Below are 18,576 nucleotides of genomic sequence, written 5' to 3'. Positions count from 1 at the left end.
TGTATTCCAGCAACTTTGACTCCATGCTGGACTCTAGATCCCCCCTCTCCTGCATTTTTTTTTTTGTTATCTAGACTAGAGTATGGCGCCACATGTGAGGCATGTAGCTTGAGAAGTATGGACAATGGATTGTAGTGGAAAACATAGATACATGTAGCTAGGGAAGTAGGCAATGTTGTATGCTTGGGAATCATGGAGATGCTGACACTGAACTCTCGATCTTATATATTAATATGGACGATCTCTTCTTGCAGCACTAGTTTGTTTGAATCGCCCCGGTCGAATTCTAACATTTACTCAGATAGCCAAGGTACAAAGAAAACAAATGAATAAGGATTAAATGGAACTACATCTATCAACTCTCTATCTACGACACCAGAACACTCCATCAAACACAAACAATTGTTAGCTCAATTGGTTAGCACTTCTCCTTTACCTACTTATCCTTGAGGAGGTCTACGTCAAAATCCTGGATATTACTCAAAAAACAATGATCTATCAGATGGTCCCACTTTTAAATAAAACATCAGAATTACATGGACCAAACACATTGATTATACCTAGTAAAATGAAGAAAAAAGAGAAAAAAATCTTTTTATGGGTTTACATCAGCTAGAGGTGTTGAGGGCGGCCCTATGACCTGTTTGGGATCCTTGTTTAGACCAGCCCTAACCATGGGCTTCACCTTTTCACTAGTCTTCACAATGACCAAAAACAAGACCCTATATAGAATAACCATACCAAACAAGATGGCAAGATCAACCCACTTAGAGTGTCCCACCTCCATCTGCCAAAAATCCCTCAGAATTTCCTCCCCAGTAATAGTGGCTGCACCCCCAGCTTGGATGTTGGGAAAGGAAAGTCCAATGAACTCATTCTTGTAGTAAGCTTGGTTGGCATACTTATGGAAGGCTATGTGGTACATTGGGTATCGCCACACTGGCTTCGGAAGATCATTCGGCAATCGGAAAAAGCCGGCCGATAGTATCATCGTTGCTTGAATTCCGGCACCGGTGATGATGCCCATGAGGTAATTGGGCACAATGCTAGCGACGATCATCATCATGCCCTCAACAAGCAACATCAATGCATACAACACCATAGCAAAGAAAATGAAGTGATCAACTCCGCTTTGGAGGCCAATAAGGTAGTAGGCCATGGCTGCTGGGATTATAGAGACAAGAGCTAAATATGGTGCGGAAGAAAGCATGTTACTGATCATGAATGCAGTGACACCATAATGCCCATTTAGTCTCTCTCTTTGAAAGATCTTTGGATCAAAAAAAAGTTGACAGTTAGTGACAACTTCATAACACATTTATGAAATAATCTATGAACAATTAAGAAATTATTTTACAACTATGAACTGCTTTGATTACCAGTGACTAGAGTTTTCATGTAGCTGAAATTACATGTCATAGTAATTGCATTTATGGCAGCTGTTTTATGTGATTACTTGGTTGTATGTAATGTTTGGCTGGCCATTACTCGCAAAAACAACACCTTTATGATTAACCCAAAAATTGTCGTTGTAGCCTCCATCTTGCAAAACTTGTCCAATGGCCAATTTCTATAGGACAAATTACTGTAATTAAGTAGGTTTTGGTAAATCCAATTACAAAATATTTGTCAAGCTACAAACCAAACACATGAAGTTGCTCGCTTAGAACAACCAACGTGATGGCTTGCCAAATTACATATATCCAGAACAGGTCTACATGAAAGAGTTTTATTGAAATTGATATGTAAAATACCGATCGAGTGGAACTTGTAGAATTGAAGCTGGCATTCTAAGTGCCATGTTGGTGTTTTAGTTTGAATGCATACTTGTATCAATCTGCGAAACATGCTGAGCGGCGAGAGCAGAAGCAATATTACAGGACCTTATATTACCATGCATAGTTTGAATTCATGGATAAATAGGACTTCTGAAATTTTTAAATAATGAACATTAAGAATGCCACTAACCTTCATCTCTTCTGTAAAGGAAGGAAAACCACCAATTGCCATAAAAGTTAGGAATGATAATACGAACAGAAGCACCGAACCCCAAGCCTGGGAAGTTTAAATCTACACATCAGTTCCTTGGTTACACTTTTTTCCAATAAAGATCACTGAACTATCAACAAATACCATGTTGTTCTAAATTCAATATTGAAATATATCTGGTTCAAGGTTGAGTATTAAATCGACCTTTCTGGCTTTATTTTCTGCGCCTAAAGTTGAATTACGACACATTCATCAATTACCATTGCCTTCTTCTATGCCATTTGGATTTTTTACATGTCTATGGCTGTATGGGCTTATATGATGAATAAACCGGATTTCTCTTATATAACTGCGGATCTCTAGTATTACCATAGGCACCTCTTAGGCTCAAATTGTCTTTGGCCTTAACTCGGACCAAGTGATGGCAGGTTGGGAGCCAGTCATAAAACATGGTCGTTACTTGAAGGTCTACAGTTTGACCATTTAGCTACTCCATAAAATTGAAATTAGGGTAGCCTGTTAAGGCTCTTGAAAAAAATATCCTAGAAAACAAAGGTTGTAACAAGTATCCTTCAGAGTTAGGCATTTCACCTGAATTGATCCATAGCTATGTCCAATGTCATAAAACATGGTGCCAATGCATAGACACAATATAGCATAAATTACGAGTCGCAGCCAGTAGTATCCTAGATCTCTGTACATGTTTTTAAATGATTTTTTGGTGAGGACAATGCACTGAGTAGTGAAACTAGCTTGACTTCCCTTCTTCACGGCATCTCCTTCCTGCAAAAGGAAACCTCTTTGTGATAATTGATATTGTGATTAAAACTTTGCATTCTCTTCTGCAGCAGTCATGCTATGGATAATACAATCATGGTCAAGGAAGATTCATGTAATTGACATACCAATCTGCGCATCTCAGCTACTCGCCTCTCAACGTCTTGGTGGATATTGGATAGCTTGTATGATCCTACGAGGATATCAATGGTTTCAGCAGTGGTTTTTGATTGGCTACTACAGCCTTTTACCATCTCCTAATTGGGAGAGGAAAAAAATCGTAAGCACTTTTCTTTTGTATATTCCAGTTTGTTCAAGAACTAGATACAGAAGTGCACAAGGAACTGTCTAACCTCATCAAAGTCTTTGTTGATAGTTCTGAGGAAGTGATCAGAGGGGTTTCTCATGGATGGGCATGGAAAGCCATTTTGAGAAAAAAACTGCAAGAGAAAATAGAATACTGAATCATTAGAAGTCAAAGGATTGATTGCACTACCAACATTTTCTAACCTTTATTCGTTCAATGTCATATCTTTAGGAGAATGTAAGTTTTCAATTAGACTAAATTTTTCAAAAGCAAGTTTTCAATTTTTTAAGTACATAAAGAAGATGCCAGAACTCCTCATTTAGGGTGCATATGAAATAGATTCAGCAGATATGCGACAATGTTGTGGAAGAAAAGGAAAACTCAAATTGGCTATTTGATCATTAATGACATAAATTTTTCCTGAACTTGAAATTAATTGCAACTGCCTGTCATATGATTACTATATAAGATCTTGATCTTGTCCGTTTTAGTGGTCCATATAGATGGTTGGTTACAATAACAGTTACTGGTTCAGATCAAAAAAGTGGAGAGTTCTTAGATTAACAGCCTGCTTCCAAAAATGAGCTTGAAAAATAACTGACAACATATAGAAGCTTGAAGAGTTGAATAATTTTTATTATGAAAACAGAATAATTTAAAATTTGAATCACTTCTTGATGGAAACATGGCAATGATCTACCCAGTAGGTATATATTCTATGATATCAATAGAGGAAAGATAGATAGATAGTGTTGGGGGAAAAACCCAAGTCGCGCCAGCCCGGAGGCGCTCGCCCAGAGAGCGCCGACCAGAAGAGCGCCGACCAGAAAGGCGCCCGACCAGAAAGCGCCCGACCAGGAGACGCCGACTAGAACGCGCCGACCTCGCGACGCTCGAATTAAAGGCACCCCACTGAGCAACTGGCTCGGCTCGGCACCCGGCCAGGTGCCGAGCCCTAAAAATGCCTTGTCCAAATATTCGACCCCAGCCTAATCCCTTAGAGAGAATCTGACAACTAGATATCCAACTCCACCGTACTCTGCTACCGTCGTCAAGCCATTAAGGCACGTGACCTCCGCAGGCCTCCGGCACACCCGATCATTAATGCGTGTGACCCCTGCGGGCCTCCAGTGCATTCAACCATTAATGAACACGGCTTAAGATGATCTCCGGAACACTGGACCATCAAAGCGTATGGCTCTCCCTGATCACCGGTTCACTCAGCAATTAATGCACTTGCTATCTACGAACCTCAGGCCCACCACGGCCGGCAGTTGAACCACTCCAACAGGTCCGATCAACCATGACAATTCGCTGACTCCGGTCTGATCCAGTCTCATCCTCCACAACGCCATTAATGAGCATGATCGTGCTCAATTATCATGAAGAAGACAATTTGCCCTGTCACCTCTCAGGTAACATAATATCCTTCTATAAAAGGGAACCTGGGGAAAAAAGAAAAAGGGAGAGACAGAAGAACAAACATTCTCCTCTTTACTCCACTCATATACTAGCCCCCTCTGACTTAAGCATCGGAGGGCCGGCGCCGGAGATCCCGGCCACCGGCTTCTTGCAGGTTCTCCAGGAGGACGCCACCAGCTGACGCACCGCTACCTATCGTTCCAGCAGCGGAGCTCCTCCCCTCTCAGCCGACGGTCGCCCCCGGGTCCAATTTCCAGCAACAGATAGAATAAAGTCGAGATGTTGTTCAATTAGAACCATTTGTGCTTTTATCAAAAAAAAAAAAAGAAGTTATAGCCATTTTGAAGCACAGGCTCACCTCATTAGTTAAAGAAGCAGGTCCAAAATAAACTGTTTTGCCAGAAGATAAAAGGCACAAGTTATCAAAAAGCTCAAAGACTTCACTGCTAGGCTGATGGATCGAAGCGATAATAGTCCTTCCATGATGTCGAGATAGGTCTACAATGCGATTCACAACGTGATATGATGCAGCACTGTCTAGTCCACTTGTGGGCTCATCCAAGAAGAGAAGCTTTGGTCGTGTTAAAATCTCTATGCAAATGCTAACCCTCCTCTTCTGGCCACCACTTATTCCCTTAGATGCCTGCCCTCCAATCCTTGTGTCCATAGCTTCTTGCAAGCCCATCTCCCTTATAGTCGTCTCTGCTCTCTCCTTCTTCTCAGATTTAGACATGGAGTCTGGCAGTTGGAGCTGTGCAGAATAGTATACAGCTTCTCTCACTGTCAGAGTTGTCATCAGAATGTCATCTTGGGTCACGTAAGCCTGAATTAATGAGGAAAAGATCATTTGATAATTATGCATATCAATATTAGTTTGTTAGCATCACAAGCTTGGATGAATATTACAAGTTTTTCACAAATGCAAGGGCTATGGTATATATCCATGTAATAGAAGATAGGCTTGAAATTAGATCAATCAAGCTAGGTCACATATAAAGGTGAAAATCTTGATGCAAACTTCAGACTCAATTAATTTCAAGCTAAGCTTGATTAGACCCAGGCTATTTCAAGCTTGGCTCGGTTAAACCCATAATCCTCATATATTTGAGTGCTGTATCCATGTATGTATTAAAATACTAATAACATTTTGAAGAATTATGAAGAGAGAATAGTGAAGTGCAGGAAAAAAGAAAAGATGTGCTTACAGAAGTCCCAAATGCTAGCGTCTGATGCCAACCATTTACCAACACTTGTCCAGATTGTTTTGTACCTGAGTCGAGTCTCCCTGCAAGTAGATATTATTATTACCGAGTTAGCTAGGATTTACAATCCAAGTTCAAATATTCCAACTGGCACAGATCTTCTTGCTAACATTCCATGTGTTTTAACCGTTTTGCCACTATGTCATGTCTTGATTGGCTTCTTGACTGTTAAAAATGAATACGGAAAACTGGATTTAGTCCTAGATCACTTGGCCAAGTAGTCTTGTCCTACTCAACAATATTATTTTAGATACTATTTTATTCTAAGCAGTTGATATTATGCACACATCTGATGCATGTGAGAATTAAGCAAGGTAACATAATAAATATATTCTTGTTTTTGGTTGCTATTACCCTTTTTTTTTGGGTATCAAAGAAATAGAGAAAATTAATCTGAGGTAAATGCATCATTCACTGTAAAAAGAAATATATTTATGAAAGTTCCTTTATATATATATATATATATATATATATATATATATATATATATATATATATATATATATATATATATATATGGTAAAGATGTTGAGTACCCTCAATTACATCAACCTTCTGACCGTATGAGAACTTACAAATGTGCTATAAGGAAAATGATGGATCGCAGGTTATTCTCTAATGCATATAAAGTCACCATTGGAACAGCACATCCAATAATTTAAGAGGACGACGATGAGCTTTAAGATTAGCTCTAACGTTAGATAGACTATATTCATTTTGAGTGAGGTCCTAAGTTGTTATAAATGATATCAGAGCAGACCTGGCCCATAACCTATGTGGACTAAGGAGCACTGCAGCACATATCTATTGGGGCTGACCTCAGGCCGATCGCGGTGCTTATGATTAGATTTGAATGGATTTGAACCCTTATCCTGACGAGGACATCCGGGCTTAAATGGGGGAGAGTATGTAAAGACCCGTGCGGGTGTATGTTTAGTTTGACATCGGTTATTCGTTGGCTAGATCTTAGTTATTTATACAAAATTAAGAAATCCAAATAATACCTTCCGACTAGCCATTTGGATGAGGTTTTAGATTGTTACGGACTAAATTAGAGATCATTCTTGATAAATGAAGGCCTAGGAGCTTGCATGTCATTGAGAGGCAGCGCATTCAAGCATTCAATCTGAGTGTTTCAATATAAATTCAACCTAGTCCTAGTGCTAAAAAATTACAGTTTTTAAGCTATATCTCGTAGGCCTATTTAGCCGATGAGAGTACAAAAAAAAAGGGTTATAAAAGAAATTATTTTAACTCTATAAAACAATACTTGGGATTTGATCTCTGGACCTCCTTCAAAGCAAGCCATTAGATATATAAAAGGAGATTGGAGATTTTCTTGTGCCATTTGATGAGAGAGGATTTATAAGCAAAGTGATTAGGAAATGGTTGAGCAGTCCTTAAGACTCCCTTGTTTGTTTACTTGCCTTCTCTCTTATCTGCTTAGTTTCTTAATACAATCGGAAAATATTAAGCTTCTCAACAAAAAAGAAAAAAAACCTCTTTACTTCTGATAATAAAAAATTCATGCTTCTAATTTTGTTTGCCTTTTTTTTTTAAGGTGAGGGAAGGTGCGAACACCAACTAGTAGATGGTCCTTTTGTTACCTGCCAAGGCATTAAGGGCTCGTTTGGTTCGCGGGAAGTATTTTCCCTCCTAGGAATATGATTCCTGGGAATCAGATTCCTAGGAAGAGGATACCTAGGAAAGTACTTTTGGCATGTTTGGTTAACCATGGGAAAGTGACAAATTTCCAAAGTGCTTATGTTTGGTTGACCATCCACTTTCCTAGGAAAGTTATGTATAATTCCTATTATGCCCTTAATAAAAATTAGGTCTTTAATGCCTCTTTAATGCTTCTTTAATGCTGAAGGGTCTTTTTGGGAAAAAATAAAAAAGGAGTGATTCCCACCTCATGGGAAAGTAACTTTCCCATGTTTCTCATGGGAAAGACTTTCCCATAAAATGTGGGAATCATATTCCCATGGGAATACAACTTTCCCATCTCTCTCCTTTGAAAACTCCAACCAAACAAGAGGCATTTCATTACTTTCCCGTTGACCACACTTTCCCCCCTCTTTTTCCTGCGAACCAAACGAGCCCTAAGAAGAGTGGACTTGCCACAGCCCGATGGACCCATGATGGCCAGAAGCTCCCCTAGCCGGGTGTACCCGGTGAGCCCGGCCAGTATCACCCTCGACGAACCCTTACCGTTGGATCCGGTCACCCACAGATCCTCCCACGTCAAGTATAGCCCTTCCTCCTCCCCCCCGCTCTGCACCTCATGCTTCACCGGCCGGTCACCACCTCCGGCCATGGCATTCCAACAAACCTCCTCCATTTCCACCTTCACTTCCAAAGAGCTCATTACTTAGAGAGAGAGAGAGAGAGAGGCGAGAGAGCTTAATTTAGCTTGGTTGGTGCTTCTAACTTAAGTTGGAGAGGAAATTTATAGACGAGGGAAACCCAGAACGAGTAGTTCCCTATCACTGTCTCGATGGCAATTACATTTAAAATCAAGAACAAGTAGTTCCGTTTTCCACTTGGCCACAAGTTTTTCACAGTGAGAGCACAATGTGAGCCAAGCTCCTGCACCACATATTATCCCCAATATCCGGGAATGGTTTGCTCTCGTACTCGAGCCTTGGTGGATGCTCTCGGCAGGACAAGAACGTTGTCGCATAAATCTAAATTTGTGTGGTCGTAATTGTTTTAAACTTTTTCATGGCGCGCGCGGATGCTTCGCTTCAATTATTGGTCATTCCATTGTCTCACTAAAGCTTTATCAAAAGGAAAATGGTTGAGAATGAATTTTAACAGACAGAGATCAACCAGAATGCATGGCATAATCCCTACTATTTCATCTGTGTCAGAATTACCATTTCCCGTCTACTTGCTCGAGAAATATTGGTTAAGTTGTTCTCATGATGCATCTCTCTCTTACTTAGAGCGACAAAGAGTAAAATTATTGTTACATGTGTTTCTCTTTCTACTTCTTCCAAACGCAAAATAATGGAGATATAGTTGATTGGAGGGAGTTGAACTGTAGAATAGACGAATGGCTCTCATTTTAGCTGTTTCGTTGGAGAAAGTTTCATTTCTATTTCAGTTTTAGAGAAAAACGAAAATATCTTAATCCTCTCAAATTCATTTCAGACTCGCATTTAGTATTTAAATCCAATTTCGAATCTAATCCTAATTTCAGTGACGGACAAATTACGTCGAAAAATATAGCCGTTTCAATATCCATTCCAATTTGAACCAAATGCACCTCAAGATCTGATAGATTTTTTTTATCAACTAGGACTTCTTTACCACTCCATGGATATATAGTTTATACGTTTCATAACTATGAAGTACCAAGAAAAAAACGCCGTGTTAAGCCATCGCATGCCTCATGTACGCCGTTCATGCAATTCTCGCGCCGTCGAGGCTTTTGCAGCCTCACGGTGGCCCAACCACGTGATCACGTCCCATCTGGTACCAATTTGTCTTTTGGTGCCCTCCGAACTTTTGATCTTAATTAGAATCCAAAGGCACCTTGCAATTAAAGCACGGCAGAAAAAGATGACTTGGCTGCTCAAAATTAAAGATGACAATTTATGTTCGACCCACCAACCCACCAATCCGACCCATAAATATCCAAATTTAAGACAAATAAATTTGGATCATAAATAAAACAACTTATATAAATTTGTTTATTAAATAGGTTAGATTAAGTTTTAGATCTTTAATTTGTTTAACCGATTTTGATCCGTTAAATATCAGATTGGATCATGACCCAACCTATTTAAAATTTGCTTAATCCGTTTCTATTATATTTAACCTAATCTGTTTAATCTATTTAAATCTATTTAATTCATTAAAGATCTGCTTAATATATTTAACTTATTTAATATGACTTAACTTGTTTAATAAATTGTTTATATGGGTCGAATCGAATTACCAGTTTAATATACAAGTTTAGGTCTGAATTTTTGACCTGCTTAATTAGTAAATCGGTTTCGGATTCATGAATATTTTACCTGATCCAACTCGATTCATATCTGACATGATTACCATCTCTAATTAAGTTTACCATTTTTCGAGTGCTCATCCATGGTTTCCATAGAGATTTCCTTTCCTATCAATATTATATCACAACAACATACTGCATAAAAATTTTCATCTAAAATGGTGTTTTTTGAGATTACGTAGATATGACATCTTTATATCTTGCTAACAATTAATATATTCAAAATAGTTAGCTTTGTATAATGATCTTGGGAGTGCCAGTTGGTTTAATTGGTAAATATCATTGGAGTTTGACCAATGCCCTTGGTTCATATCTCATTTACATGACTCCACCTGGGTGTTTTCTCAAAAAAATATTGTGTACTATTCTGTTTAAAACTATCTAGCACAGCTCTTGTAGGATCTGTACCGAGTGTCCAGTATTTTCTGAAAAGATAAGTTACTAAGAGAAGTACTGTAGGAGTTGGATAAAATGCAACAGGGGGAATTTACCCAAAGGGGAGAACAGGCAAGAATACTATTCCACAAACTCACCTTCTGTGTGCAACCTTATGGGCTGTAAGGCTGGGACAAAATCAAGTTGGCTTGGTTAAAATGAGCAGCCCAAGGCAACGAACAATAGCTAATTGAAAAAAAAAAAAAGAAATCCAAGATGGAACCAATTGCGATCCTTATGGTTTACTTTCCTTCCTTTGCATCGAGATTTACTGATTCTTTTTGTTTGGTTTAGTTTAATGCTTGGAGTCTCTTCCATTGTCTCGCATGCACAAGGCTGAATGCACACTTGGACCAACTTTGTGTGCCTTTTGCGACCCTTATAACTGGAGACTAAACAACTCTCTCGACCACTAAGCACTTAGCTCGAATGGTAATACCAACTGGTTAGCCGGTCATGTGAGAGGAAATTATTACAACCTCTTGGATTGATGCTTTATCTCCTTAGCTTGTTTCTGTTCAGATTTGTTTTTTTGTTAGAATCTACTGATTGATTGATTATGCCAAATTTAGTCGGTCTTACCAAACTTCATCTTGATTGATTTGTGATTGATAGTGCCAAACTTAGTCAGCCTTATCAAATTTCGTCAGCCTCCTAATGTTACATAATGTTGCTCCTGTACATTGTAATTAACAGGCAGAAATACAATTCTCTTCTTTTATTCTTTCTTTTTCAATATGGTACCAGAGCCACCGATCATGTAACCTGCTGTCGTCCTCTCTTCCGTCTTTTTTGTGGTCGTCGTCGCTTGTAGATGCTCTATATCTTCTGCCTCGTTTGGGGGGTAACCGGAGCTCCAACGCCGGCGGCTTTCAAAGCTCCCTTCTTCTCATCGAGATCCTAATAAAATTTTAGCCCTCTTTATTTCTTCTTTTTCTCTTTAATTATTTTTTTATTATTTTTTGTTTGGCTTCCGATTTAATGGCGCCAAACTTAAAAATAAAAAAAATTAATTAATTGACTATGCCAAACTTTTTCTCGCATTCCGTGGCCTTGCCATTAAATCAAGTGACAATAACGGTTAGAAGATCGAAAACAGAAGGAAAGAAGGATTAGCAACCTCACCTTGCTGCCAATGAAATCTCATGGTCCAAACGACGGCAAATCCTCCACGAAAAGCTTGAAAATCCAAAAGCTTTAAGGGTGGATGCTTGAGAGGAGGGAAGGGGCATCTTTTTTTATAGTCAAAATTTGGGGCCAAAGGAATGGAAAATGGAGTACTCTTCCTCCTGTCACGTGAGATGGAATTTGTTTTTTATCCTATTGTGCGCCAAAATTCATGCAGCTCTTTTGGGCCTGCGCAAGATCTTGGGCCGGTCAATGGACCAGACCTTTACACTATTACAACTATTCGTGGAAGTCTCTAGCATCATTCTTTGAACTGAAAAATATTCAGGACAGGCTGCTTTCCTTTGCTGTCTTTCATTTGGATGAGGACATAGGCCAACTGATTAACATCAAAATAACTTACCAAAGTTATTAACTAGTTCTTTAAATGATTTTCTAAAATCTCTTAACAACGTAATTATGAATTAGTTATAAATTCATAAAAGTTTTTTCTAATCAAAGATTAACCACCGTGTAGAAAATCATGTGTTATAAGAAGCAGTTTTAGCATACATTAAAACCAAACCTATTTTCTCAACAAAAGAAAACTGTAATCTAAAAGCTAAAGATATACGAGAAAGCAAATAGATGCAGAAATATACTTGCAGGATGAACAAAAAATCAAAAAGCAACACCATTGCAGACAGGAACCATACAACTCATATATAGAAAATCCACACACCCAAAAAAACAAAGGCACAGTCCACAATCCTCAATGCAGTTTCATCAAGCATCATCAAATTTTATGGATACATTTGATTTGTGAGAAGAAAAGGGAGGAAAGTTTGGTCAACAAAAAAATGAAGAAATATTTTTACATTTGGTTAGAGTTTTCAAAAAAGAAATATAAAAAAGTAGCTTTTCCATGAAAATAAGATCCATATGAATATAAAAAGGTTACTTTCCCACTAGCTGAAAATTGGGGTAATTTTTTTTTCTGCTCTTAAGCTTTTAGATAAAATGAGACAAGATCTTTTTCTTTATTGAGAACATAACACTCAACTTTTCCAAAAAATAGATGCTCAACCAAAGATATACTATTCTCAAGTATGCCACTTTTTCATGATCAACCAAATATGCAAATTCATTTTTTTCAGGCATCATATATCAAGATACTAGCCTCCTCAAAAAAAATATTCCGACGAAGAAAAAAATTTCTTGCGAACCAAATGAGTCTTATAACAATCCACCTTTTACCTCCCAAATATTGTTGTCATATCAAAGCATAGTTCTCGATCTTCAAAATTAGGCCATGACTGGTCACACACACACACACACACACACACACACACACACACACACTGATAAACAAAGTAGAGCCTAGATAATTTACAGCACCTTTTTGACATCAATAGTGCAGTAGTAAAAAGAATTATTAACCACTACTTGCGAAGATCATAGAGTGAGAAAGACTCACAACAAAGTATCCCAAAACTAAAACAATACATTAAAGTATAGCTTGTAAACCCCAGACCAGATGGACCGGCATGGATCAAAGTCGGCGGACCATCTGGAGACTTTGGAAGGAAGGCGGTGGAGATCGGCAGCTGTTAAGGCGGTTATAACCGCCTAATAGCCGTGGTCCCCACCCCTCTGAGCTTGGAGCGAGCGCTATAAAATACCATGGAGTCCTCAGTGAAGGACTCCATCGACCACCCTATTACCTTCCTTACCCTTCTTCCTTCTATGCAAGGAGCCGGATCGGGAGCAGCAGTGCAGGAGGAGGAGGGACCTACTACTCGTCACCACCCTGAGCCACCGGAGCAGACATAGTAGTTTGCTGGGAACACTTCACGGCTCCTCGGAGCTAGGTAAATCCTTAACCCTTCTTTATATTTATGATTTACATGCTGTTAGGCTAGATCTAATCTAGCTAGGAGATGATTAACAGAGAAAGAATGGTAGGAAGATGATGTAATGGAGGGGAAGATCTCACCATGGGCGGCATCCATCAGACATTGGATCAGTCGACCGAAGGCCATTGACAGCCCATGCAGTAGAACCTTCCCCTTCCACTCGATGGTGGCTTCGCCTTCCATTAAAATCCTAGATCTAAAAATCCTAAATGTATACCTACCTTCTGATTCACGGAAGGGTTCTTGGCTCGAGCAAATCCGGTTTCCATGGGTGGAACCGGTTTGATCTCAGCCGGAAGTTGTCGGAGAAGAAGAGCCGAAGGGGGATCTCCCTGTTTTGGCCGTGGACGCCGCCAGCTCGGGGCACTATGGACGACATCGGGCCGACCGCAGACGTCAACTGTGTGCTATGCGGGCACCACCGGCTTCGGCCGGGTTCCTCTACTTCTCGATGGGTGCCCGTGCCCCATCCCCTCCACCGGAGATGGAGGAGGAGTGCGGCCAGCCGAGCCGCGGCTGCTACAGATTGGACCGTGGCCGCGGGCACCGCTGGTTGGCCGTAGCACCGCCGACTTTGGGCCGGCCTCCTTCCGAGCGCTTCACCGAGCCTCCTAGCTTCATCGAGGGAAGAGGAGGAGGAGATCGGGACGGAAAGAAGAAAGAAGGAGAAGAAGGTTCGAGAAGGGAGGAGAAGAAAGAAAAGAAAAAGAAGAAAAGAAAAGAAAAGAAAAAGAAGAAAAGAAGAAAGAAAAATAAAATAAAAATTGCTGTGGGCCAAATTGGGCCTAATTCCGGAGTGGGCTTCAAATAAATTTGGCTTTAGAAGCCCGAGGCCGGGCTAGGCTCTGGTCTGAATCCAATATTCTTAAACCCAGAATTTACTGAACCAGTATGCAATTGACCCAGACCTGAACCAGTAATTAAAACAGATCTGAACCACTATGCAATTGACCCAAACCTGAACCAGAAATTGGGTCAGATCTGAACCAGTATGTAATTGGCTCAGACCTGAACCAGCATAGTGTTTAGACCCAAAATCAGACATTTGGGCCAGACCCAAATTGAGGATTTGAGTAGACCTAGATCAGAAATTGAACCAGATTAGAGACCTAAGAATGAAATTGGGTCTTATAGATGGGTTGTAAACTGGTTAATTAATAAAGAATATAAATAAAGAAAGTTGAACGTGCAATTAACAGGTAATTTGATAATATTGTTAGGTAATTGAAGAATTGGCACTCAAACCTAAGGTTGGTGGGCAAACTAAGGTAAGTAACCTTGATATAATTTTATAGTTTATCAAATACTTGGGAACTTCGATGGTAGTATGTCGGTGGACGGATTGTCCGGTGGTGTTGGTTTTGTGATCAGAGATCATCTTGGGAGGATGATAACAGCTGGTGGTCGTTGTATGCCGGGACTTACTGCTGTTGGGACGGAGCTGCGGGCAGCTTGGGAAGGGATATTCTTTGCCAGGTAGGTAGTGGGTGCTGAGCATCTATGCCTTAAGGGAGACTCCTCTATGATGGTTGACTGGGTTTGAGGATTGGACAGATATGTTGATGGCCATCCTCTTATCCGTGATACTCGTAGGTTGCTCAGGAGTTAAGCGATTTTCAGGCTTTACACGTTTTTCAGGAGGCAAACAGCACAGCAGATTGGGTTGCCTCCTATGTTGCCCGACACTTCGGAGAGATCCTTTGGACATCGGTAGGAGAGATACCTCTTACTCTGTACTCTTTTCTTTCTTCTGATATGGCTGGATGTACCCACGTTAGAGCTATATGAAATGCCGTTTTTACCAAAAAAAAAAAACTTGTGATTACTTGATTATGAAATTGTATATGATTATTTATGTTTTTACAAAATTAAGATCAAGCATATGATAGAAATAGTTGTATGATTTTAATTAAATGACATTCATCATGAATATCATAATATGTATATAAATTTATGATGAAATAGAAGTTGCACGAAAATCAATGTTTTCAGCATGATCATGAATTTTATTTATCATGATGCTATTATTCATTTTTCAATATTTCTATGAAATAAGAATTATGAAAAGCATGATATCTTTTAAAAACTCTCAGATCGCCATGTATGACCTCCGCTAGTGGGTAAGAGTAACTAGGCATACGACCCCCGCCAGTGGGTAAAAGTAACTTGGCCTTACGACTCCCGCCAATAGATAATAGTAACTGGAAGATGACCCTACAATGGTAAAGGCCTTGCCGTGGGAATAAGAGCGGCCATAGCTACACTACCATCTGAGAGTACGGATTTCAAAGCATGGAATAAGGACAAAAGTTTTATGATGCATAGTTATATTTATGAAGTTGCATGAATGGGCATGCATAGTTTTATGACTCATTTGATTATATGAAATGTTTACTTTGTTACAACTCTTTGTTTTTAAAAATAGTGCATTGGCATACAAAACATTATGCTTGATCTAAAAAGATTATGCGTGGTTACTTACTGAGCTTTATAACTCACACCAATTTATTTATATTCTTACAGATGAATAGGATATGCTAGAAACAAGGAGCGCGACATGCTTCAGAGTTATGAAAAAATGAAATATTAAATGTTGGTATTTTTAAACGCTTTGTAATCAATCTTTACTAATGAAACATTTGATGACATTTAAGATATAATTGTTTATAATTGATTTGAAGTTTTAAAGTGGCTGCGTGTTATTGTATGTTTAATTTTATAATAGCACGGCCGTGTCATGATCCAAATTCGGAGCATGACATTAGCTAAAGTGGAGGATCGTTTGGAAAAAGTGTGATATGCACATGGCAGCGATATATGGAGTGAAGGCACACATATAATAGTTGAAGCAGCAGAAAAGAATGTACTCCACTGCAAATTCTCAGCATTTAGCAAGAATTATGAACCCTGAATGGTTGCATAAGCAGTGACAATTATGACGATCAGGGAGATCAGTACAAAGCCTTAAATGCAATACACCAGCCAAGAAAGATAGGTAAATAATGTATGTAGAAGACTGAAGCATGATATTATGCACTTGATTAGATTTCAAATATCCTTTTCAGCACATACACTTCATCAATTCTCAGGATTTGAATGACCCAACCAAATACAGGAAAAAGAAAGAAAAAAGCCAGCTAAAATCATCATTAATATTAACACAACCAACCAAACAACAAAAGCTTACAACCTTAGATGATTAAGATTATTCAAGCATAATACATAAATAAATAGTGAAATTGACAATAAAAAAAGAGAGACCTCAAGTGCCAAAACAAATGGTTATTTGTTAGTACCTTGGAAAAGGATAAACTAAAGAGCAATCCCCATAATTTTTATAGTTTACTTTATAGTCCAGATGTATGTGAAGACAAAGTAACTTAGTGAAGATGATGCTGAAAGGAAGAAGCCCTCCTATGCTGAAAAAAATGATAACCTTTGGTACAACTGTTTTCAAAAACCAAACTAGAGTTCTTTAAAAACCAGAATTTAAAAAAAAAATGCTCTCTCAAACAGATTTTTCTTACAATTTTCATATTTTAGTTTTTTAATTTGAAAATAAGAAACTATAGTTATATCAAACAGGTCCTCAGATTTATCTATCTAATGGCATCATTATTTTTTTCTTCTCATGGTGCATGTTTGATGGCCATTTTTACCCAAATCCCCTACCTGAGCAAATTGTAAGCATTACTAAGGTTTATCTTTTCGGTGGGATCATTGTTTGTCTTGTAACCCATACATTGCACAGATCTTAACCTTATTTTAGTCAATTAAAATCAAGCCAATAGGTGCAGAGTTTCGATAACGTTACTAACCTGTTAAAGACTTATGACAGGCACTAAATCATTGCTTTTGTTATCTCCCTTTTTATCAATGTATTATTACAGGTTTACATGAAAATTTTGAGGTACTGAACTAATTGATGCCATGAAAATGCTAGGCAATCTCTTTAAATTTTATTAGACATCTTAGAAACAATAAATCCTTGAAAGCTATAAAAGATATATAGGCTTATGCTATTTTCAATCTTTTATATTTAAGAGATTGGATTGCTAGCATTTGGCCAAAGTAGCACGATCCTTTGCATGGGGTAATTGATCATGGGAAGTTTTCAAAATTTTTGGTTTGTTTTGGTAGGAAATCTTTTAATTCTTGATGTCGTCTAGAATTGCTTATTAGAAAATTTTGCTGACCATTATATTTAATCTTTTTTTTTTTACATAGAGAATCCTACTATGATTACTTTGAATAAATTGCTTAAATGTGGTTTTTATTGTTTAGATACCACTTGTGTTCTCCCTCCTGTAAGCATGTTATACAAGTTTGAAACTTAGCTCTACTACCACAACAATCCCACCATACAGCCACAGACTTTGCAGGGTAGCCTGAGTATGAAGAGATTCTCATGTTAACCTTTCTAAAAGCTATAAGTTGAAAAAGTATTTTGATCACTGATTTGTTGTCTATTGATTGCATACCCAAATACATGAATTCGAGCCAAGTCTCTCTCACCATCGATCTTATTTCTGGAGGAGTCTATTTACCCTTAAATGGTTATATACTTATACGGATACTGTTGATTTCTTTAAAGAGAGAACTTTTCAATTGAGGAAGTGACCAAGCTCCTTATTTTTTGGATATGAGTCGCATGATTTTAAATTCAAATATTATTATTTAAATAATAAATAGACCTGGTAATCTCGAATTGAATCTAATAGTTACCTTTCCTTTTCCTTACTAAACAACCTAATAGTTACCTTTCATAATATGATTTCATTTATCGACTTATTTAGTTGGAAGAATGGAATGAGTTAGTTATTTTAAGTACTTAAACATGGGCACCATTATGTTAAAATGAAACTATTCTGTGATCATCTATTAAATAGATGGTAAATTTTGAAAAGAAACACAAGTGATCAAGAGCAAACTAACTTTACTACTTCACTTTGTAAGAATTCCATTTTGTATATAATATTTTCTGTTGAATGGAGTTATAACTAAATAGTAAGATTTCATGAAATTATAACAATAGGAATACATGCGATAGTAATTAGGTGATAAAAAAAGAACTGAAGATTTGAATGTCAAGATTTCGAAATGATAAAGCTCATTAACTGTTGTTGATTATCCTTAATTACTGCATCATGCTTCACTAAAATGATACTGTGGCTGGAAAAACATATAATATATGAGTCTGCATGAGAAATTACTTGAATAAAGATCAAGTTTAAACATAGTTTGCTTTCTAAAAGATGTTAATTAATAACAAATAACTATAGCATGGCAACTGCTCTTAAAAATTTTACTAAATGATAAATAGCAGGGTCGAAAGGACATCACATT

The 18,576-nt window shown here is 38.2% G+C and overlaps 1 protein-coding gene across 1 annotated transcript; it reads right to left on the bottom strand.

Moving 5' to 3' along the window:
• Positions 1–498: 498 nt before the first annotated feature.
• On the bottom strand, positions 499–8,179 carry LOC120104969 (ABC transporter G family member 1-like). The gene is made up of 9 exons (XM_088701405.1): positions 7,850–8,179; positions 5,868–5,922; positions 5,701–5,780; positions 4,854–5,318; positions 3,120–3,206; positions 2,895–3,023; positions 2,581–2,772; positions 1,969–2,055; positions 499–1,270 (listed from the first exon to the last, which is right to left on the bottom strand). Exons 1-9 carry the CDS (start codon positions 8,123–8,125, stop codon positions 596–598), a joined length of 2,046 nt encoding a protein of 681 aa, XP_088557531.1. The 5' UTR covers positions 8,126–8,179; the 3' UTR covers positions 499–595.
• Positions 8,180–18,576: the final 10,397 nt, after the last annotated feature.

The sequence above is a fragment of the Phoenix dactylifera genome, chromosome 7 (assembly GCF_051530095.1).
Source record: "Phoenix dactylifera cultivar Ajwa chromosome 7, Ajwa_hap1_PhDact_Kaust_v1.1, whole genome shotgun sequence".
NCBI classification, from domain to species: domain Eukaryota; kingdom Viridiplantae; phylum Streptophyta; class Magnoliopsida; order Arecales; family Arecaceae; genus Phoenix; species Phoenix dactylifera.
The sequence above is the reverse complement of the archived record's forward strand: the minus strand, read 5'-3'. Positions and strand labels throughout refer to the sequence as shown.

Excerpts from the sequence above, each read along its gene's own strand:
- LOC120104969 (XM_088701405.1), bottom strand. The coding sequence starts at position 8,125 with ATGAGCTCTTTGGAAGTGAAGGTGGAAATGGAGGAGGTTTGTTGGAAT. Across the intron at positions 5,319-5,700 it reads CGCTAGCATTTGGGACTTCT|GCTTACGTGACCCAAGATGA; the intron begins GTAAGCACATCT and ends TCATTAATTCAG. Across the intron at positions 3,024-3,119 it reads TCAACAAAGACTTTGATGAG|GAGATGGTAAAAGGCTGTAG; the intron begins GTTAGACAGTTC and ends TCTCCCAATTAG.